This window comes from Narcine bancroftii, chromosome 1, assembly GCF_036971445.1.
Source record: "Narcine bancroftii isolate sNarBan1 chromosome 1, sNarBan1.hap1, whole genome shotgun sequence".
NCBI classification, from domain to species: Eukaryota; Metazoa; Chordata; class Chondrichthyes; order Torpediniformes; family Narcinidae; genus Narcine; species Narcine bancroftii.
Genome location: NC_091469.1, coordinates 383,537,650 through 383,561,920, shown reverse-complemented (window position 1 = coordinate 383,561,920; position 24,271 = coordinate 383,537,650). Strand labels below are relative to the sequence as shown.

At 45.4% G+C, this 24,271-nt stretch overlaps 1 protein-coding gene, 1 long non-coding RNA gene and 1 pseudogene across 8 annotated transcripts in view; 2 read left to right on the top strand and 1 right to left on the bottom strand.

Annotated features, from left to right (window-relative positions):
• Positions 1-24,271, bottom strand: part of rreb1a (ras responsive element binding protein 1a) — a 237,238-nt gene that overhangs the window by 98,470 nt on the left and 114,497 nt on the right. For 4 of the 7 annotated variants that reach the window (XM_069913519.1, XM_069913518.1, XM_069913524.1 and 1 more), the window contains 3 exons: positions 14,939-15,073; positions 12,622-12,809; positions 2,439-2,528 (listed from right to left, as the gene is read on the bottom strand). In XM_069913519.1, coding sequence (XP_069769620.1) covers positions 2,439-2,528; positions 12,622-12,809; positions 14,939-15,073 — 413 coding nt within the window. Of the gene's footprint in view, positions 1-2,438; positions 2,529-12,621; positions 12,810-14,938; positions 15,074-16,750; positions 16,835-24,271 lie in introns of all 7 variants that reach the window. The other 3 variants (XM_069913521.1, XM_069913520.1, XM_069913522.1) reach the window with 1 other exon arrangement.
• Positions 8,003-23,550, top strand: LOC138751351 (uncharacterized). The gene is made up of 2 exons (XR_011349856.1): positions 8,003-8,089; positions 23,276-23,550. It is a non-coding gene; the product is annotated as an uncharacterized lncRNA (long non-coding RNA).
• Positions 9,683-11,028, top strand: LOC138752979 (proliferation-associated protein 2G4 pseudogene; annotated as a pseudogene).

The following is a 24,271-nucleotide window of genomic DNA, read 5'->3' as shown; positions in this document are numbered from 1 at the left end:
GAGTTTGGAGGCAATGGAGTTCTTGACCATGAAGCCTACATCAGATAGGCGTCGTTCATCCATAGGCTTGCCAGACCAGTAGAGTGTGTAGCCCGCGCCACGTTCTTGGAGGCTGCCTACATCTGCAAGGTGGACTTTACTGAGAGCGGCTATGTCGATGTCAAGTCTGAGGAGTTCATGTGCGATGAGGGCAGACCGACGTTCAGGTCGGTGTCTGTCGGCCTTGTCTAGCATGGTTCTGATGTTCCAACATGCTAGCTTGAGTTTGTGAGCATCTTTTGAGGGGGAGGACGTGGAGGGGGAGGACGTGGACCTGTATCTACTTATATTTTGACTTTGTATGATTTATTTTGATCAATAAAAAAATATTTATTATTCTACATTATTATTTACATATAAGTCATCTATTTTGAGACATTTAATTGAATTGTGGAATATGATAAATGAGGAAATAGGTACATGGGGGAAAATTTCAGCTAAGACACCTCTATACCAGAATAAACTTTTTCCTTTTATTCTTAATAATCAACTTTTGAAAATATGGGATCAGAAAGGCATTAAAATTGTACAAGATGTTACGAAGCTGGTTAGTTAATGTCTTTTCAAAGATTGAAAGAAAAAATATGGAATTCAACAAAGTACTCTCTTTTGTAATTATCAAATTAGAGCTTTATTATTGGATAATTTTGGACATGGTTTAAGGTTGCCAAGGCAGTCAAAATTTGAAATTTTGCTTATGGAAGGTGGAAAGAAAAAAATTGTATCTGAAATGTATTCATTATTACAAAATAAAATGCCAAAGTTAGATTTACATAAATCTAGATTAAAGTGGGCAAAAGATTTAGGGATTAGTAATTGATCAAGAAGTTGGAGAAATATATATAGACATAGTATGGCTAAGATAATTAATGTGAGATATAGGTTAGTTCATTATAACTTCATTCATCAGCTATATTTAACCCCTGAAAAATTAAAGAGATAAAATTTATGTTTTAGGTGACATGAGGAAGTAGGCTCTTTCCTATATTCTACTTGGTTATGTGATATGGTTAAACTTTTTTGAACACAACTTAAAAGAGTTTTAGAGAAAGTTTTTAAGAATAAAATTTCCGATGGAACCAACGTTATTTTTATTAAAGTAATGTTAAAATGTTGAGATTGAGATTAACTAGGTATCAAATTGCGTTTTTGAGATTAGCTTTAGTTATAGCGAGAAAATGTATAACGATTACTTGGAAAAATGAGATTGATTTAAGTTTGGATGGATGGCATATGGAGTTGAGATCATGTATTTCATTGGAAAAGTTAATGTATAATTTGCGAGATAATCAGTTTTTCTACCAGAAAGTTTGGAGCCCTTATTTGGATTATGTGGGTTTAAAAATTTTGAACTCTCTACAGCACGTTGTAGTGGTGTTACTCTAGTCTGTGGCATTTAGCTATATGATTGTGGGTTTGTGTGTGCTCCTTCTTTTCTATCTTTGGGGTTTGGGTTTATATGGAGGATGAAGGGGTGGAGGGAGGGGTAGTAGGGTGGGGGGGTGGGGGGGGGGGAATGTTATATATTCCAAATGTATTTCTTTATTTATAGGAATCATTTTATTCAAATGTAATTCCAATGTTTTGTGGTTTTAAAATTTTTAAATAAAGAATTAAAAAATAACTAAATCACTATCAGGTGTGAGGTGTGTATGTAAAGATCTACCTAAATGTAAATATGTTTAACTTGGGCTTCCTTGGGTAGAGAATACCACAGATCCACCACTCTCTGGGAAAAAAAATAATCCCCCTTATCCCCTCTGCTGAATCTACTCCCCTGAATTTTGAGGCTCTCTCCCCTGGCTCTGGTCTCAGCTGCCCGTGGAAACACCATCCCTGCTTCTCCTGAATCTATCCTTTTTATAATTTTATGCATTTCTATAACATCCCTCTTCATCTTTCTAACTCCAAAGACCCAGGTGACTCAATCTCTCCTCATAAAATAACCCACTCATTTGCAGAATCGACCTGTTGAAGTTCCTCTGCACCAGCTCCAGAGCTAGTATATCCTTGAAGCACCCACAGTACACCTCTCTGCCAACAGTGATTCAGGAAACAGGTGCTATACACCCAGCCTCTACTGTTTCAATTCCACAGATTCATTGCTCTCTGGGAAAAGCAGATCCTCCATAAGTCTGCCTAAATCTACTCCCTGAATCTTGAGGCTCTGTTCCCTTATTCTCTTCTCACCTGCCAGTGGATACAACCTCCTGGCTTCTAAAGTATCTGCTTCTTTCAGCATTTTACATTTCCTCAAGATCCCCTTTCATTCTAAATTCCAATGAGCACAATCCCAGATGAGTTCATCGATCCTTGTAAGCTAACCTGCAAAGATTACTAGCCTCTGGACAAAGGGCTGAAGGGCCTGTGGTGCCGGAGGATGAAAGGCCAGAACATACCTGCCGAATGTGCATGGTTAACTGGTGTTGAGTCCCGCAGTTCTTGCCACACAATGGGCAGATGAAGGAAGACTTCTCTTCTTTGGTTTCCTGGAGTGGGTTCAAGGGTGACAAAACAGAGAAGCAGATCAGAAGAGGTGAGGATGAGAAGGTGGTGTGGTACGAGCAGAGCAGGCGGTAGCATGAGTGTTCAACAAGGTCTGCAGATGCTAAGGTTGAGTGCAATACATAAAAGTGCTGGAGAAACTCAACATATCACACAGCATCCATAGGTAAAGGGACACTGATGTTTCGGGCCTAACTCTTGATCTGGTAGGGCAAAAATAGGAAGACAACTGAATAAAAAGGTAGGGGGAGGCAGTGGGGGAGGAGGGAGGGGGGTAAGAAATCATGGGGGGGGGATACAGATAGGAGAATAAAAGAGGAAAAAACTGAGAAGTGATGGGGAAGAGAGTGGCTTTCTGAATAGAGAGGGAAGGAAAAGAGCTGGAGGATAGGAGACAGAGGGGTAGGGAGAGAGAGTCTGTGGGAAGGGTGTAACAGTAATTGGAGAAGTCGATATTACTGTCGTCTGTTGGGAGAGTCTCCAAATAGAATGTAAGGTGTTGTTCCTAATATTCCATCTGGGCACTCTCCATCCAGATGGCATTACTTCCCATGGATGCTGTGTCAGCTGCTGAGTTTTTCCAGCACATTAGCCTGATTGAAGGGGGTCCTGGTCACACACGCAGGGTGCTCCCCATTCACAACCTCTCCTCCAAAGCAGCCCATGTTCCTGCTTGATGGAGTTCTCAGATCAGAGGACCAGCTCAGTAACCAAAGGTTTCCTACTCAGGGTGTCCCTCTGCAACACCACACTTGCCAACAACAAATATGAAGGCCATCTCCTTCTTTCATCAGAAAGAAACCTTGTAACCTTGGATCCTGGAACCTTGGATCTCTTATTCGTGAAACTTGGTAAATTATTCCAGAATATCCATACATATTTATTTTTCTATTTCTATGTACGTATCTGATTATTATGTAAACTGTGTGTCTGTGTGTGCACTGTGGTCTGGAGAAAACACTGTTTCATTTAGTTGTTCATATACAGTCAGATGATAATAAACCTGAACATGAAACAATCTCTCAACAAACAACAAGAAAAAGATAAATGCTGGGCTTTACAGTTACGTCCTATCAAGCCCACAAGTCTGGGCCAGCCATGTGACCAATTAACGTTCTGACCTTGTAAGTCTTTGGAACGTGGAAGGGAATTGGAGCACCGGAGTAAACTCATGCAGACATGGGAGAACGTACAAACTCCTTACAGACAGAACTGGGTTCAACCCCGGGTCACTGGCACTGTAATTGCGTTGTGCTGAGCTAACTGTGCTATTATGTTTGACAGACTCACAATAAACCCATCTAAGGAGACAAAGATTCCTTCAGAGTGCATCCTACTTAGGTAGAGCCAAAATCTTATGGCACAGGTGATGACCTTTATCAAACCTTCACCACTCTGATCCCCAGGTTGAGTTCTCTGATTCGATCAGCATCTCCCACTTCTCCCAACAGCTTGGAAAAATTGATATTTCCCATTTTTATCCAGCTGCTTTTTGAAAATTGTTGATGAATCTATTTGAACATTTCATCAAGGAGTGAATTCCAGATCATTCAAACAACATCACAGAAGGCCAACAATAACGGGTTTATTGTCATTCACAATGTACAATCTATATATGTATCAAAATTCTTACTTGCTGCAGCCAAACAGGTATTTCAATAAAAAGACTACTATAGTATTCATAATTGAGTTAAAAAGAGACAGTAAGTAAGATGGATATAGGCATAGAAAAGATATTCACAGTTATCCCAGTGCAAAATTATCCTGTAGTCTTCAATTGATGGCTTTTTTCACAATTTTGTGTGTATAACTCAGGCTTGTGTGAAACTCAGCAGGTCACGCAGCATCCATAGAAAGTAAAGGGGAACCAATGATTTGGTCCTGAGCCCTTCGTTGGGCAGGTCCCTGAATAAAAAGATGGTGGTGGGGGGGGGGTGGTGGAGGAGTGAAGGAGCCCAGGCTAACAGATAAGAGGTGGATACAGTGGGGGGGTTAAAGAGAAAAATGCTAAGAATAGAGAAGATAGCTCTCTGATAGCAGAGGGAAGAGAAGGGGGTGGGGAGCTTGAGAAAAAGGGGCAGATGGATAGGGAAAGGGAGAGACTCATTGGAGGGGATTAACAGAATTGGAGGTCGATGTCAATCCCATCTGATTGGAGAGTGCCCAGACAGAATATAAATGTTTGCAAGTTTTAATAACAGAAAATAGAAGGTTATCAAAATGGAATGTTATCCCCAAAGACCTAGAAAAAAATGTTTATTATTTATTTCCCCAATGAAACCCAATGTTGGCAACAAAAGGCCAACCAGGCAGAATTTAGTTTCAATCCTTTTGGTTTTAGAATGTTTCACAAGATCTTCTGCCAAGAACCAGTCTGGGCGATCCATGGAAATGCTCTTCAGAGGAGAGAGAGCCATTCAAGAGCCTGAGGAGAAAAAGCACAGCCAGAAATGGAGCAAAAGGTGTTTGTTCACACTGGCATACCTGCGTTCACAGCTGATTTTGGATAAGTACATGAATGGAAGGGGTATGGAAACAGATTTTGGTGAGACAGCAGTATTCTCAGTTTTGGTCTCTAGCTATATAGAAAGGATGTCATTAATCAGAAAAGGGCACAGAACAGATTTAACAAGATGATGCCGGGTTTGGAGAATGTGAGCTGTAAGGAAAGGTCTGATAGACTGAGGCATTTTTTTTTTCCCCAGGAGATTATGCGAGCTCTCCACTGGCCACCGTGACAGAGGTGCACCAAAGAAAAGGTACAAGGACTGCCTGAAGAAATCTCTTGGTGCCTGCCACATTGACCACCACCAGTGGGCTGATATCGCCTCAAACCGTGCATCTTGGCGCCTCACAGTTCGGCGGGCAGCAACCTCCTTTGAAGAAGACCGCAGAGCCCACCTCACTGACAAAAGGCAAAGGAGGAAAAACCCAACACCCAACCCCAACCAACCAATTTTCCCCTGCAACCGCTGCAACCGTGTCTGCCTGTCCTGCATCGGACTTGTCAGCCACAAACGAGCCTGCAGCTGACGTGGACATTTACCCCCTCCATAAATCTTCGTCCGCGAAGCCAAGCCAAAGAAAGAAAAAGAAGAAAATATAAAAATCAGGATGGGTATAAAATAAAGTGATGGTCCCTGAGGTGGAGGAGTCCAAAACTAAAGGGCACAGGGTGTAAGGTAGGAGGGAAAGGTTTAAAGGAGAACAGAGGGGCACCTGCTCTCCATAGAGGGTGGAGAGTCTGTGAAATGAACTACCAGAGGAGGTGGTGGTGGCGGGGACAATCGCAACATTTGAAAGATTTTAAGAGAAGTACATGGACAGGAAAGATTTATAGCAATCTTGGCCAAATGCTGGGACTAGCTCAGGTTGACACCTAGGTCAGTATGGAGGAATTGGGCTGAAGGGCCTGTTTCCATCATGTAAAACTATATGATGGTTGAAGGCGCTTTTGAAGGTATGAAGAACGGAAAGCCTGAACAAACCTTTAATGAATCAGAATACCTCTTCACAACATCATTATAATTGTTAGAATAGGAAGCCATTCTACCCCTCCAGTCTGTGCCGGCTCCTGCTGGAACATTCTCTTCAGTGCCAAATTATGTATTTATCAAATAAAATTCTTCAGCCAGTGTGCATGACATTTGATTTGATCATCGGCAATGGAGCTAGTTTCCCAAGACAGAGTGGAAAACAATTACAAGGCTCCTGGTCTGGGCTCTCCACCTGATGGGACAGTCAGGCAGGAGATAGCGGCTTTGGATCTGCTCAGCTGAGCTCTCCCTGCTGCGTTCACCAGGGCATGTTGGAACTCCGCACCTCTGTGAGGCAGCAGATGGGAAATTATGGGAGGTGGCAGGAAGTCCAACTGAGACTGTTTATTTGCTCGAAATCATGAGGGAGCAACAGACCCTGTGGTCCTCTTCCTTTGTGGCAACTATTCTATCTGTACTCATCCTACATCCTTCCACACCCTGCTCCTTCAAGTATCTGTCCAGATGCCTCTTAAATGCTGTTCCTATTCGTGCCTCCACCACCTCCACTGGCAGCTCATTCCAGACACCAACTATTTTTTGGTGAAAAAGTTACCCCTTCTCTTTAAACTTCCTCTCTCTCATAAGGATCCGACGTCAGCCATCCAGCCCATTGAGCCTGCTCTACCTTTCCGTAAGATCATAGATGATCAGGCCATGAACTCAGCTTCTCTTACCAACCCATTCCCCATAATCCTTCAAAAAATCTATGTCTGACCTCAAACATATGTTCTAGATGTCCTGGAGGGGAACAGATTCTGGATATTTACTCTGTCTATGCATGTCATCATTTTATATCCTACAATCATTTCACCTCTCAGCTTTTGGCAGTTCTCTGGTTCGTTTGCATCTGGGATAATGGAGCCACCCTATCCAGTCTTTACTGACAATTCAAGCTTTCCAATAAGCACTTGTAATCCTTGTGCATGTATCTGGTGAAACAGGTCATATTTCACAATCCTTTTGAACAGGGGATATGCCGGACCAGGAGAGGGTACAAAAATCTCTGTTTGGTGAGACGATGCTGCAGAGCCAAGGGACTACTGCACAGTTGGGACACACAGGCTTTGGGACAGACTCTCTGATAGGCGGAGGTAAACGAATCCCCAGCATTCCCCTGGACAAGGAATGTCTTCCGTTTCCTGCCCAGAATTCACTGGAGCAATAGCAGCCCCTGCGGGGAATTTTGGTGTGTGTTGCTGGCTGCTGGGATTCCCACATTGCTGCTGGGACCAGAACATCCTGCAACAGCTGTGAAGTGTTAGATGGCATTTTGTGAGAGCTTTTAAACCTTTGCCTTTCCTTTCAACAACTTGTCTTTTTTTTAATGATTTCAATGTTACAGAGATTATTTTTTGTACTGCGATAACTGAATATTTATTATTTTGGATAGGTACATGAATGGAAGGGGTATGGAAGGCAATGGTCAGGGTGCAGGTCAATGAGATGAAGCAGAATAAAATTTTAATCACGGACTAAATGGGCCAAAAGACCTGTTTCTATCTTTTGCATTGATTGCCTCAATTTAATTCACTTATAAATATTATTGTAATTGTGTTTCTATACCTGTTCAGCAATAGCAAGTAAGAATTCTGGTCCATATGTACATTGTACACTGTGTATGACAATAAATTAATTTTCATTACAATTTATCCACAACCCCCACTCTCACCCTTCCGCCCTTGCACCAGTCTCGCCCCACCTCTCACTGTTTAACCTTGGACCATGGATCTGAGTTGGAGTGCTGAGCTCCTTGGCCCGATGAATATTGACTCTGCAGTTTATCATTAACCATGGGTAATGCTGCTTCCCATACCGGTACACAGCACATAGCACAGGGCAGGTCAACCAAACAAACCCAAGGGCTGTGTGCTGGGCTTCAGGGGAAAGTGCAAATGTTTACCCAGCACACAGCTGCTCCTGGTGGTCCACGCCTCCACACTCCAGCACTCACTACAGATTCACAAACAAACCAAGAAACAAGACTACTGTCGTGCAACGTGCTGTTGGTGAGTCCCCATAAAAACTCTGCATTTCTCAGCAGGTGATCGGGTGCAGCACACTGAAGGCAATACCCCCACTATGCCAAGTCCTTTGCATGGTACCCACCCCAGTTCAGAAGCTCCCACCTTCACCCTCCACCAGCTTCCCCTCAATGGACTCTGCCTTCATCTCCCATTCCCTCAGGAAAGCTGCCAATGCAATGCAGGACCCACCCCACTTGCGTCACACTCTCTTCTCTTCCCTCTTCCTCCCCACCGCCTTTCCGTCGAGCAGAAGACAAACAAGGTTAAGAACGTGATCCTCCAGCTATAAGCAGAGTTCATTTCAAACTCTTGAACAGTACAAAGTGATGCCTTGCAGGGTTTCACTACACTTTTATGTTAAGCATAACATTTTGTCTTATGCGATGCCATACCATGTACTTTTATATTTATTTAATTTCTAAAAAAAATGTTATAGTCACAATGCAATAATAGGCCCTTCTAGCACACAAACCTGTGCATCCCAAATACACCAATTCACTCCCTAACCCCATACCTTTATAGAGAGTTGGAAGAAACTGGAGCACCTGCAGGAAACCCATGCAGACACAGGACAATGTACAAACTCCTTACGGAGAGCACCGGATTCAAACCCAGGTCATTGGAGCCGCAATAGCATTACACTGACTGCTACGCCAACCATGCTGCCTGTGTTTTATTGTAACACTGTGTTTTTAATCTTGCACTACCTACCATACTACATAGAGGCAGTCTGGATAACAAGCAAAACAAGTTTTCACTATATCTCAGCATTGAACAATTCAATTCGACACCAACCCATCCCGACAGCTACCTCTCCACTTGGTACTGTCCCAGTGGGTGCGTGGTTCACTCCTGCACCAGGGAACACAGCCAGGGCTACGCAAGGGGATGGAGGCAAGCTCAGCCTTGGCGACATACCCTGGCTAGACCCTGGATATCTTCCCTCTGCAATGGTCCCTCCTGGCATCAGTTCCTCCGCTTACTGTTTGGGGTAGGGGTGGGGGGAGTTGGTGGCAGACACACAGGTAAACACCTCTTCCACCTGCTTACCCCGACAGGCAATAGCTGAACCTGTGGCTCGATGTAGTAGTCACCCAGAGTGCCAGTGGAATACTCCTTCCTCAACATGAACAGATCGCCTGGTTACTTTTTGGGATCTTGCTGTGCACACACTGGTTGCATGATTCTGACAACAAAACTGCAAGCATTTCTGTGGAGGTGCCTTGCTTCTGTTCTATCTCTCTTTCTCTCACTCTCTTTTCTCTCCCTCCCTTTAACTGAGACCTCTCAGTTCCTTTCTGGTCCAGGGAAACTGCAGATGCTAGAACTTTGATTGAACAATGTGAAATGTGAGGGACTCAGCGGCCAAGCAGCATGCTTGGAGAGGAATGGTCAGTTGCTGCTTCTGGTTGGGCCCCTATGTCATTCAGTTGTAATTAAGGGTGTGGATCCAGAACACTGACTAAACTTTTCTACCCATGGATACTGCCTCACCTGCTCGTTCCCTCCAGCTCCTCACCGCTTGCTCCAGTTACCTTGCTCGGAATCTACTTGAAGAATGGGAGCAGTGGGGGGAAGGTGGGTAAGAGGAGGGGAAGATGTCGGACGATGAGAGCCCGGAGCAGATGGTCGTCGAAGACCTGGTGGTGACCAAGTACAAGATGGGCGGCGACATCGCCAACCGTGTTTTGAAGATGGTGGTGGATGCAGCAAGGGTGGGTGCGTCTGTTGTCGGCTTGTGTGAGAAAGGAGACGAAATGATCATGGAGGAAACGGGGAAAATATTTAAAAAGGAGAAAGAAATGAAAAAAGGAATTGCCTTTCCCACATGTGTATCAGTGAACAACTGCGTCTGCCACTACTCTCCTCTCAAGAGTGATCCTGACTACATCTTGAAGGAGGAGGATCTTGTTAAAGTCGATCTGGGTGTCCATGTGGATGGATTCATTGCTAATGTGGCACACAGTTTTATCGTTGGTGTCACTAAGGATTATCCTGTAGCTGGCCGGAAAGCCGATGTTATTAAAGCTGCCCATTACTGCGCGGAAGCAGCTCTGCGGTTAGTGAAACCTGGCAATCAGAACACTCAAGTGACAGAAGCCTGGAACAAGATTGCTCAGTCCTTTAATTGCACTCCAATAGAAGGTATGCTCTCACACCAGCTCAAACAACACGTTATTGACGGGGAGAAAACGATCATTCAGAATCCCACAGATCAGCAAAAGAAAGATCATGAAAAGACGGCATTCGAAGTCCATGAAGTTTATGCCGTTGACGTATTAATCAGCACTGGAGAAGACAAGGCAAAGGATGCTGGCCAGAGGACAACTGTATACAAGAGGGACCCAACCCAACAATATGGTTTAAAAATGAAGACTTTGCGTGCCTTTTTTAGTGAGGTGGAAAGGCGGTTTGATGCTATGCCTTTCACCCTGAGGGCATTCGAGGATGAGAAGAAAGCCAGGATGGGGGTTATGGAGTGTGCAAAACATGAACTCCTCCAACCGTTCAGTGTTTTGTATGAGAAGGAAGGAGAGTTTGTTGCTCAGTTTAAGTTCACTGTCCTCCTAATGCCAAATGGTCCAATGAGAATCACCAGTCGAACATTTGAAACGGAACTTTACAAGTCTGAATTGGACATCAAAGACCCGGATTTAAAGGTCCTACTACAAAGTTCTGTGAGCCGAAGGAACCAGAAGAGGAGGAAGAAAAAAAAGATGGCCTTGCATAGTGGACTCTCTGCTGCCACAGGCAGCACCAATGAGGAGAATGGGAATGGAGACTGACCTGTTGAAACCAGAGCCCTGGGACTGACCTGACCTTTAACCCATTGTCTGCCTGATGGCTGGATGCAGCCCCAGTGCTGTTCACTGCGTGGCTCATGGAGCCGTTTTCACCAGCTCCTTGATTCTTGGTGGGGGGGGGGGGGGTGGGGGGGTGTCCTCAGGACTCACAATGGTGACTGCAGATGACTTTTTAAAAAAAAATTTAAAAAAAACTAAAATAAAAAAAATAAGAATGGGAGCAGTAACTTCAGGTGGGGAAGGGAAGCCATCAAAAGAGGGAGAGAGGCTTGCTGACAAATGATTGACCAGCGAGGAAATCACAGAAAGAGTTCTCCCTCCCATCCAGGGAGTAAGGAGGCAAATGGGACACAATGCAGGCCCAGCAAGGCTGCAGTGGGGAGGAGAGCTGGTCTTGCAAAGAATTACAACCAGCAGAAAACAAGTCTCACCGAGAGTCTGGCCAGTTCCCCCCAGGGATCTTCAGCTTGAAGCATTAACTCTGGTTTAATGGGAACATTTGGAGGAACTTCTTCACTCTGATATTGGTGTGGAAAGAGCTGCAGCAGAAGTGATTGATGTGGCTTTGATTTTGACATTTAAGAAATGATTATATAGGTACATGAATGGGAATTGTATGGTGGGCTATGGTCTGAGTGCCATTTGATGGGGCTGGGTGGACTAAATAGATGGGCTGAAGAACCTGTTTCTGTGCTGTAGTGTCCTATGCATCTAGGATTCTTGCTTCAGATACTGGTTGACCTGCTATGACACTCTGGCATTTTATGGTTTTATTCATGTTATTACTTGTTTCTGAGAACAGCAATGCAAATTCATGCGACATCTTAAGGAATGAGGTACGCTCTTCTGTTTGACCCATATACAATCGAAACTCCGAGCACTGACAGTGAAGTCTGCATATTCTCCCTGCGCCCCCCACCCCCCCCGCCACAACCGCCCAGGTACTTCTGTTCTTTCCTCTGTCCCAAAGACATGTGGGTCAGTAGATTAATTGTCCAAAGAGCCTGTTCCATACTGTACCAACTCCTAGATCTCAGCCACACATATCCCTCGATTCCCTGGACATCCAGGGGCTCACTACTCTCTTTGACCAAGCTTGATGGCGGGAACTTCAGGTGAGGCCCAACCAGCTCCTCGGCAGCCTCATTTGGAAACTGCAACGACTGTTCCTAGGTTGGTGAAACGTCCTCCCCTGCATCCACCTAGTCAGGCCCTGCATGAATTCTGTACACCAATGGGGTTGCTTCTCATTCTTCTGATGTCTGGAAGGTGTATCCCAGCCCACTCACCCTCTCCCAGCTGAAGGGGCAGCACTCCCTGCTAACAGATCATTGTTGGTGCAAGGCTGGGATCTGAGCCTCCAAACCTCTGGAGCTGCCTGTGCCTGTGGAGGGTAGCACAGTGACACAGCTCTTCAAGAAGCCGCTGCCTCACATCGCTGGTGACCCCAGTTTGATCCTAACCTCTGGCACTGTCTGTGTGGAGTGTTCTCCCTGTGACCACATTGGTTCCCTCCAATCCAGTGTGCTCCGGTTTCCTCTCACAGGCATGCAGGTTGATGGAGATGTGGGCATATGATAGTATATGGGGCATTGAGGGGGGGAATCAGTGCCATTGATGGCCAGCATGGATGCAGTGGGCTGAAGGGCCTGGTTGTATGACTGAAGGAGGGTGTGGGGACCACAAAGTGATTAGTGCTCAGCTGCATACCTGCTTGATTTTCCGTGCTGTGGTAGTGACCTTCAAAGGGCTTGCTCCTTTGCCCATCTCCATGCTCAGGTGTCCCACACTCAACATAGTTGACATCATGGCCTTCACGGAGGACAAGTCATCATCTTTGGGGCTCCTTGGTGAAGCCGCTGCCCTCTCCACGGGCCCGATCACCTCCAGCTCGTCATCTGTGGAGGTCAATGGAAGGACCACAGAACATCATATCACAGAGGGCCTGTAACCACTTCCAGTGGAGGTGCTCATCTCAAGTGCACACTGACCCAGCAACACCTTCACTGCAGACGCTGCAACCCACCACAACCACTCCCTCACACTGCGGATAGGATCTCCCCTCCCCCCCCATCCTAGAGCCTTCACCTTCAGAATCAGGCATGCTAATTCAACAGCACATTCTTTTCGACGAATTAACAGGAGGGAGGCACCATTCTGAAGAAAATGGTTAAGCTGCCATCTTGAACCATGACAGGTCCACAGGTTAATGGTGAACAGCTTGGGAAAAGGAGAAATGGCACATGTGCTCAGAGGGCAATGTTCATCCATACAGAGGAAACCAAAATGGGGAAGGGCAGCAGATGTTCACTCTCCAGCAAGTGCTGAATGAATTCAATGGTTTCATGGCCACCTTAACCCACTCTAGCTCCTGATGTGGGTTCATTTAATGAACAAGATTTAAATTCCCAGCTCAGAATCATAGAGTGTGGAAATAAACACTTCAGACCAACCTGCCCATGCCGAACAAAATGTCCCACCCACATTTTTCCCACATGCCTGAGTTTGGCCCATTGCGGAGCCATGGTGGGATGTGAACTGGCATCCCTGGATTATTGGGCCTGGATCCTAAATTGGCAGGCCAGTCAACAGCATCAGAGCTAAAGCCAACCAGGGCCTATCCGATATAGATCATATCCAGTAGAACACAAGGCAGAATTTGACAATTATAGATTTTGTCCTTCCAAGTCTGGGTGATGTCTGCACAGAGAGTTTTGATCTGTCCAGCTCCAGGATGCAGTGCTGACAGCTGTAGGATGCCACTGATGGGGAGCCCCAGTGTTTAGTACTAGCAAGCAGGTCTAGTGATCACACTGTCCTTCCAAGAGGAACCTGGCACTGCACAGCTGCCAATGGGTGTGTAAGGCCTCTTGTCAATTATACTGTGCACTACACAATGGCATCACTGTGCTCTTCATTGGAAGACATCCTTGAATCTTCTGTTAAATATACAATATCTAACAGAGGATTGTAAAGCAGGCAAAGGCTTTACTACATTCCAAAAAAAGAAATTTTAAAGCTAGTGCGAACAATTATTAAAAAGGACAAAGAAAATCATTTTTTCGAATATTGCCCAGAAGAATATATCATCCAGTCCTTCATGGATGGTCTCCCATTCAGTTCCTTGTCTAATCTGTGACCTAATTCAATAGTTCCTCAGTAATCCTCAACTCATCGTCAAGTTCAGGGTTACTATCAGTGGCTGTCCAAGCACGTCTCATCTGATTCTGGAAATGACAGGGTCAGATGAGAGAGACTGAGCCCTCTGGGACTCTATCCTTTGGAGTTTAGAATGATGGGGCAGGATCTTATGGAAACATATTAAAGGAATAGATTAGAAGCAGGGAGGTTGGGGACACAGCCTCAAGTTTCAGGGGATTAGATTTAGGAAAGAGATGAGGAGTAACTCATTCTCCCAGAGAGTTGTGAATCTGTGGAATTCTCTGCTCAAGGAAGCAGTAGTGTATACTTTTCTATACATTTACCACACAGATAGATTTTTAAAGAATGGTGGAATTAGGGGTAATTAATTAGAAGGGGAGTAATTGGGTAAGATTAGCCATGATCTTATTGAATGGTGGGGCAGGTTCAATGGGTCAGATGACCAACTCCTGCTCCCATTTCTTATGTTCTTGCCATTTTCAGGAGTTCAAAATGTTTCAGCTGGCACAATTTAGATGGACCCTTGCTCTGAGTGACTTGATGTTCAACACATTTTGAGTGCTTTGTGCATCCTTCAAGTGTATAAATGGTTAGTCCACAAGTTGGTTGACATTAGACATTCTCATGGTGAGGCCTGTCTCAATAGTTGGGCCACTAGACTAGGGTTGGAGGTGACAGCCCTAACGACTTGCCTTCCCACAAGTTCACGACCTCAGTGACCAGGGCCAGCATTGATACCTACAGAGAGGATGAGCCATAGCCCATGAGATGTTAACACTGAGGGGGTTCCAGCAAAGCAATGACCACCTTCCCCCACCCCCCACCCCACTCCTTGCTCCCACAACTACCCAGAACCAGCAATTACCTCGGCTTCCCCTCTGGGCTGTAGAAGGGACATCAGAGTCAGCTTCCTGGTCTTCGATCCCATCTGCTGGCAACATCAGTTGAGCTTGAGGAGACTTGTCCACCTCAACCTTCTCCTCTGACCCATTCTCTTCCACTGTCAAAGACAAAACAGAACAACACAATGTTAAACAAGATAATCTGCAAATGTGCTGGAGAAATGCAGCAGGTCACACAGCATCCATAGGAAGTAAGGGGTAATCAAGGTTTCAGGCCAGGGACATTCGACAGATAGAAGCAAAAATAGACAGGCACTTGAATAAAAATGTGGGAGCAGGGGAGGAGAGGAGAGGAGAGGAGGGAGAAAAGAGCAGGGAGAGGAGCACAGGTGGAGGCTAGAGAGAAAGAAGTTGAGAAATGGTCTGGAGCGATCAGGGAAAGGTGTCTGCAGAAAGCCCAGGACCTTCTGATGGTCTCAGGGCTGAGTTAAGTTCAGGTTCATCATTTGACTGTATATATACAACCAGATGAAACAGTGTTTCTCTGGACCACGGTACAAGCACACACAATGCACATCACATAATAATCATATATGTACATAAATATATAATACAAAATAAATATATGTAAATATTTTTGGATCATTTACTCGGTTACAGTTCATCAATCTCACAGCCTGTGGGAATAAGCTATTTCCCAGCTCAGCAGTCCTGATTTTGATTCTCTTGTACTTCTTTCCTGATGGTATTATGTCAGAGATAATGTGTGATTGATGGAAAGGATCCTCAATAATTGTCTGAGCCCTATTTGAGCAATGCTCCTGGTGAATGTTATCAATAGTGGGAAGGGAAACCTCAGTGATCTTCTTGGCTTCTAGTCTGACACTTTGCAGTGATGCAACCAGACAGGATGCTCTCAATTGTGCTTCTGTAGAATATTGTCAAGATGGGGACTAGTAGCCTTGCCCTCCTCAATCTCCTGAGAACTGCCTTCCTGATTAATGAGGAAGTGTTGTGGGTTCAAGACAGATCATCCATTAAACACACACTAGGAAACTTTGTGCTTTCCACTCTGAGATAGACAAACCACATCTTCGTTGTGCATTCTGTGTAAAGGGTGCTCTCCAAATGTCAGGGATGGTAATCCCAATATAGCTACACACACACATGGAGTGCAGGCAAAGCCCAACATGCAAGCTAATCCAGGTTCAGATTTAGACTCTGCTGTCACTGTCAGAGAGATTCAGTGCTGCTTGTCATAAAAGGGGCTTTTCCTCACTCTGCTCATGGTGCAGGGATCTGCAGTGCAGGAAGTTAAAACCAAACAAACCTCACTGGAAATTTGCAACCAAGACAGAGAATGTGGCGAACACTCAGCAGGTCAGGAGGCAGCTGTGGAGAGAGGGAGAGAGAGAGAGAGAGAGAGAGAGAGAGAGAGAGAGAGAGAGAGAGAGAGAGAGAGAGAGAGAGAGAGAGAGAGAGAGAGAGAGGGAAAGAGGGAGAGAGAGTTTTGATTCGCCATCCTGATCCAGAAGCATTAACTCCGTTTCTCTCTCCACCAATGCTGCCTGACCGGCTGAGTGAATGGAACTGTTTATTGTCACAGGTACTTAGATATAGTGAAAGAGCTTTGTTATGCATGCTATCCAGGCACATAAACCCCGTGTAGTGCATCAGGTGTCGTGTTACTGGGACAAGCTGTGGGATACTGAGAATATTGAGTATTTCTGGCATTTTCTGTACTTATTTAGGTGGAACAGCAGGTTGGTACCGAGACTTCTCCATTTTATTCTTTGTTTTGGATTGTTTAAATTGCCTGGATTCTATAGACTTACTAGGCATGTTAACAATGGTGCATTAACATCACTCGACACCTTGCTCCTTCTGAGGTTGATCACCAACATATGATTCTTGGCAGTCTACAGAAAGGGAAGCAGAAGATAAGGAAAACAAAAAAAGGAGGCCATTCTAAAATTTAGGAACTTGCAGAGCTAAAAGTGTAGCCCACAGGGACAGAATAACTACCCTGGTCGCAACCATCTGCACCAATCCACTTAACTGCATTTGGACCATAGCATTCTATGCCCCAGCAACGGGGCTGCCTGTTTAAATGCTCTCACTTGTTGGGTGATGAGCACCAAGCATCATACTGAGGATTTCACCGATTGGCTGACGAGCACTAAGCATCAACACTGAGGCTATTAGATGGGGAGTTCTCAGCTTCATAGAGGATCTCCACCCACTGGCTGACAAGCACCCCAAGGATCTCACCCATTTGACTGAAAAAGCATCCGGTATCACAATGAGGCTCTTACTGAGCTCTGATCTTTCTCTTACTCTATGGATATTTGCTGTACTCTCACTGAAATCAATTTTTGAAGCTTGCTGCTTTAGCAAAATGAAGTAACCACAGGAACCCAAGACCCTACCACTGATCTACAATACACAGGAGTGTGTCCTGGACAAAAGGTCCAGAATATTAATGAATGATGCATCAAGCTTCCTGTGTCCAGGCCCTGACTGGTTTGGACATCTCTCATGTTCCCCCATACCTTGATGAAGGGCTCAAGCCTGAAACGTTGGTGATGTATATTTACCTTTGCTACACACTGCAAAAGTGTGGAAATTAAATGTGCATGCACATGCGTTGCATCACCAGCATGTGCATGCACATTCAATTCCCACACTTTTGCAGTGCAGGGTGGAAAGGAGACTGCACTGGCAGTGACACAGCTGCATGCACACATCTCTCTCCCACACTTCAACGGTACATGGCGGAGAGCAGACTGCACTGGTAGTGGGACGCAGGTGCATTCATTCTGCTGTCGCAGCTAGATACTTACTTGAGCATAAATGGGTCAGTGTCATTTGTACTAGGGGGTGATGCATTATGTAGATCCCTCAGCTTTTGCATCTCCACCCACCCAGAATGGGCCGGGCCTCCATGAGAAACTTATGGTCTTGCTTCACGACCTTTGCTTGAATGTTTTAATGTATCATTGATGTAATTTGAAATTAATATTGCTTTTTTAAGTGATGATGCACTGTTTGACCTGCTGAGTTACTTTAACCCTAGAGGGGTAAGCACTGAGCCTGAAGGAATAGGCCTCGTGCAGAACAGGACAGTCCTGGGTGTTCTCTGGAACCAACAAACCATGCGCATGTTCTACAAATGGAGCATCATTGGAAACCCTGGTGGTCCTGTGGGTGTTATCTGCCAGCAAACATCACCTAGCCATTATCAAGCTGCTAGTTGTGGGATCTTTCTGTGCAAACATCGATGTAACATTTCTTCATTGCTTCTGGGATGACCTGGAAACATGTGAATGGCTTCTTTGAAATGCAATGATTTTTCTCCTCCCTGCACTGGTGCAAGGAAGCTAAAAATAGAACGACTGACTGTTCCAAAAACACTGGCACTTTTTTTCCCTGAACTGCATCAGAAAGTTGCTCAAAGTTGATCAAAGCCAAGAAGAGTTGACCTGCTACATCTTGCTGTGTCTGTGGGTAGCTAAGGGTTAAGCCACGGGACGGGACAAGGAGCAGATGGCATGGATTTCACGAACATTCTGAGATGGTCTGAAACCACGTCAGTCCTGTCTACTGAAGAAGGGAGAAAGGGGTCGGTGGGGGGGAGGGTGATGTTGGGGGAGGGGAATTGGGGGGAGAAGGGAACCAGTCGTGACATTCCCACATAATCACCGACCTCTCTCAAATTCCCCACTCCAACTGGAAAGTCTCCTGCTGAGAACTGGGAGCTGATCTATGCAGAAGCAAAGAGAGAGAGAGAGAAAGAGAGAGAGAGAGAGAGAGTGTGTGTGTGTGTGTGTGTGTGTGTGTGTGTGTGTGTGAGAGTTTCTTAGTGGGTGGATTGTATATGTGCACGTATTTGTATATGCTTCTCTGTGCACATGAATACAGTGTGTGTGTGTGTGTGTGTGTGTGTGTTTCTATGTGGGGTCTCTCTATATTTGTGTCTGTGTTTCTTGCTCAAAGGATGTTAGCAAAATGAGTATAAGCATGGACATAATTCCACTCAAAAGGTTTCTGATAAGATAACTGTGTTAATTATGTTTGAATGGTTAAATCTGGCCCAGGGTAATTGCCATTTGTGATCCTATCTCCAGCAATATCTCAACAGAATAAAATGGAAGTAATCTCATCACAGCCAAGTGACATCTGAAAAGTTTGGAGTTCTGTCTGACTGGGAGTGGAAGTACTCAGAACACTCCCCAGCACAGGTACCATGCCTTATTGGTAAAGAATGAGTCAGCCTTGCTGGTTTCCTGAGCTTAGTGGAAGGGGGAGCTGCCAAGGCAAATTAATCTTCCTTGCGTCGACAACAGAATGACAGTGGGCAGGGAGAGCCAGAACATGGATAACTCTAGGTTCTGCACTGTCCTGTCGCTGATACTGCATGGCCCAGCAGCCTCTGCTGTCGCAGGCCAGCTTTGGACTGGGGTAGGCTGGGCTTGATGTCTACTCTAGCCACTCCCCTCCACTGTGAAGCGCAGAACTGTATCTGAAGGCCGTCACTAGCACAAGGCCCTGACAACCTAAGCCTTCAGCACAGGCCCAAAACCAGAGCCTGGGCCTGAACTTGGTTCCTTGATCAATAAACAGAAATCTCCAAACTTTGGTTCATTCTGGGTTTTGGTGAGACAAAGTGTGCTTTGGTTTTCCAAACGCGTATCTTGGGACAAGGCTGAGCCCTTATGTCAAGCAGGGTTGTTTTGGAAGGGAGGACAGTTTTCCCCGGAGGTCAGCCACACACATCATGCAAAGCATAACCCTCCCAGGCACTGGGTTCACTGTTGAAGGTCAGCCAACGAGAGATATTTTGCACTGGGATTTAAAGGTGGTGTCAATGAACAAGCCAGCCTCTCTCACTGACGATGAAATAACCCTGTGTCACTGTCACAGGGTAAGAGCAGGGCTATCACCACTTGGGACAGCAGGCAACAAGCTGGTGGGTGCTGCTGGTTCACAAGGCCCTTCATGCGTGGGTCTGCACACCTCTGACTGCCACAGCTCAGCTGTGCAGGGTGGCAAGCAGTCTCCACTGGTGGTCTGACACAGGTGCATGTACACTGCACCTCAGCAGTGCCAGGTGGAGGGCAGAATATGCTGGTGATGCAACGCACGTGCATGCACATTCAATTCCCACACTTTCGCAGTGCAGGGTGGAAAGGAGACTGCACTGGCGGTGACACAGCTGCTCTCCCACACTTCAACAGTACACAGTGGAGAGCAGACTGCACTGGTAGTGGGACGCAGGTGCATTCATTCTGCTGTCGCAGCTAGATACTTGAGCGTAAATGGGTCAATGTGATTTGTACTAGGGGGTGATGCATTATGTAGATCCCTCAGCTTTCGCATCTCCACCCACCCAGAATGGGCCGGGCCTCCACGAGAAATTTATGGTCTTGCTTCACGACCTTTGCTTGAATGTTTTAATGTATCATTGATGTAATTTGAAATTAATATTGCTTTTTTAAGTGATGAAAAATTTCCTGTCCGCCTCTGAGCATGAGAGTGAAGGCCAGAAGTCCAGGGGTTCGCGTGGCAGGAGCTATGCAGTCACCAATTTAAGTGTGGCAGTGGCCATACAGCAAGACATGATCTGACATCAATGCAATCAGGCCTATCTCCTCACCTGCAGGAACTGCATTTCTGTACCATCGTTCACAACCTTGGGGCATCTTAATAATGAGAATGAGTACAATACACATTGTACAAAATGTGCACATGCTCCAAAATTCTGCAGCTGAATACTTTTTTAATTCAATTAAGTATACTTTTCTGGGTTTTTTTAACAAAGAGGCAATAAATACAAAAGATAGATCTTAAACATTCACCTACAATATTCACAAAATAAAAGTGACTGCCACAGTGCAGACAGTCCTTATGTGGTGTCTGACCAGTCCCTGATTAGTGTAACAAGGGGATGTTCAAGAGCATGATAGCTATTGGAAAGAAAGCACCTGTTGGAATAGGGGAAACAGCAAACTCCCACAAGAGAGGTGCAGAAACAATGAGGTAACCTGCTTCAGGGTAACTGATCAACCCAGACCACTCAGAATCATCAGGAGGGGAACACTGACACTCGCGCAAGTTAAGAAGGAGTAAGGTGTGCGGGGGATTGAGTTCAGGAGTCATGAGGTAACACTGCAGCTCTATAAACCTGAACACCTTAGGCCCCAAACATTGCTTATATATTTTATCTCTTATGACGGTGCGTGACTTGCTGAGCTCCTCCAGCATTTTTGCTACAATCACAGCATCTGCCCACGTTCGGGTTTCATGCCACTCTCTAAAACTATGGTGAGACCACACTTGGAGTATTGCATTCAGCTCTGATCGCCTCATTATAGCAAAGATGTAGATGAGCTGGAGAAAATGCATCAATTTATCAGGATGCTATCTAGATTGGAGAACATGTTTTATGGGGAAAGGTTGATTGACCTTGTGCTTCAACAGAAGAGAGACACCTTTATTGAGGTGCATAAAATTGAAAGCTTGATAAGGTGGGTAATTATAGGGGGGACATCAGAGGTAGACTTTTTACACAGAAGAGAGGTGGGTGCTTGGAAGGCAAGTGGTAGAGGCTGATGCAATGAGGATATTTCAAAGACTTTGATAGTCACATGGATGTAAGAAAAAATGGTGATGCTGTACTGTGAGGGAGGGAAGGGTTAGTTTGACTGTGGAGTAGGTTTATGTATTGTGGGCTGAAGGGCCTGTAATGTGTAGTATAGTTCAATGTTCTAACCCTACAACCTCCCCACATGCAGCTGAATGGGAGAACAAGCCTACACAGATAAAGCAGACCTGAGTATTTAAAACATTTGTGAAGAAAGTAGAGATGAAAGGGTGTACCTCCAGAATAATGATCAAGTGACCTTGACTGGTTTTCAAGATAAAATCAACTGATGGATTGTGTAGATCAAGCACTTCCCTGTCTTGAAGAGACAAGGAGGATGAAACTTGGTGTGAGAGAGTTCATACTAAAAGCTGGAACCAGATTTTCCCAGAATGAAGATAGAGAATATTTCTACACACAAAGGCTGTAGTTTTGGAAACCTCTCGTACACACTGCAAATTGAAACTGCTCTATCCTTCCAAGCCACAAAAGTCTGAAGGCTGCTCTGTAGAGAAGTGGCTCCGCTCCACAAGTGCCTCAGCAAGCCTTTGCAAAGGGCTTTGACTGTCTCATTGAATCTTCCAGCATTTTAAGAGTGCACCACCTCAAGAAGAAATTACAAATGGGGTGTCTGACATCAGTGACCGATAGCATCTGCAGCTATTTTGTGGGCACAGGCATCACATTTTCAGTTGCCATTGTTAGAGATTTACATACGGAAAACTCCCTTAAAATGCTGGGAGTTTGGGGTTAAATTTACTCAGCACATTTTCATCTGCAGGATCAATGTTCTAACCCTACAACCACTCCACATGCAACTGAATGGGAGAAGAAACCTACACAGATAAAGCAGACCTGATCCTGCATCTGTAGAATTTCCAAACAAAAAAATGAAATGTTTAAGAACCTGAAATATAAAGAAAAAAGGGACCTTAACCAGAAACACCTCTCAGGTTCTCTCCCCACAGATGCTGCCTGACCTGCTGAGAGTTTATGTTTTTAAATCAGATCTTTACTTCTGCTTTTAATTTATCTTCTTCTTTGGCTTGGCTTCGCGGACGAAGATTTATGGAGGGGGTAAAAGTCCACGTCAGCTGCAGGCTCGTTGGTGGCTGACAAGTCCGATGCGGGACAGGCAGACACGGTTGCAGCGGCTGCAGGGGAAAATTGGTTGGTTGGGGTTGGGTTCCTCCTTTGCCTTTTGTCAGTGAGGTGGGCTCTGCGGTCTTCTTCAAAGGAGGTTGCTGCCCGCCAAACTTATAGATACAGCCCTTCTCACGCACGAGCCTGCACTATCCAATTACACCCATGTGACCAATTAAGCTACTAACCCGTATATCTTTGCAACACAGGAGGAAATCAGAGGACCCGGAGGAAATTCGACCAGGTCACAAGGAGAATGTACAAATTCCTTACAGACAGCAGCGGTTTCAAACCCAGGTCGCTGGTACAATCTGTAACACCCATTAGAACATAGACCTTCCATCTTTGATATGTGGCTTGCGCAACTCACTGTGACTTGCATTATTACTTTTCTTCCACACACTTTCACCTGCACATTCATTTGCATAGAGTGACTTGCATTTCTGTAGCACCACTGGGCTCCAACAATCGACTTTTCATCTCTTTCAGTGTGGCCACTCTCGTATCTTGAGTAATCCATCCCACAGGGTTCCACAAACAGTGAAGCAACTGGTGTTTGGTTTTAACCTTGTAGGTCATGATGATGTCACCTGGAGCAAAGGTATGCAGTTTCTGGGAAAGGCTCAAATCAGACAAGGAGAGCAAGATTCAATGCCACAGGGATGATGGACTGAGAATGAACAAGATGCTCTGAGTACTTTGCAGTGAACTGAAATTACTGATGGCTGGCTCCGTCCCATCTACCCCTATATAACCCTGGTTTCCCACCTAAACCCTGAGCCACTCTGAAGACCACTGTAAGACCCTACCCTCAGTTATAAGCTAATAAAAGCATATGTTCTCCCTCCAGACGTGAGAGGTTTTATTCACGCTACAATTTTATCAGCTTATTCCCTAATGATGGACGCGTGACTCAAGCCAGGTACGCTGCTGATAGACCCTCTGTCCCCCGACATGGCTGAGGAGTTCACGTACTGGCTAGACTGCTTCCAGGCCTACCTGAACACGACCAGAGATGTCTTCCACACCGATGAACTTACGAGGTCCACACACGTTTTGAGGGTAGGAACGAAGGGGATGCAGTAATCAGGGACTGCACGACTTATGATGCTGTCATCGAGGCTTTGAAGGCTCAGTACCTGAAGTCGCAAAATTAGGTCCTAGTGAGACACGGACTCGCTCTATGTCGCTAGTGGCCAGGAGGGACCATTGACGACTACCTGCTGGATCTGTGGATGCTTGCCAAGAAGTGCAGGTACGAAGCGGCTTTGGGACACATTCATGAAGAGGAACAGATCCGGGACACTCTAGTCGCGGGGGTCCACTCGAGATACATAAGACAGCTACTGCTCGACTCAGGAAAGAAGGACCTGATTAGCCACGCTGAATTGGTCAAATTGTTGGAATAGGCCAAGCTTGAGAACAATGACCTCTAAGCTAGTGAGTTTGCTCAGCCAGGTGAGCCCTTCCAAGGACCAGATGCTGCCGCTTCCCATGCTAGGAAGCGCTCCCGTGCTCGGGAGTGCTTTTTCTCCGGCAAGAGCCAGCATCCCCGATCTCATTGCCCAGC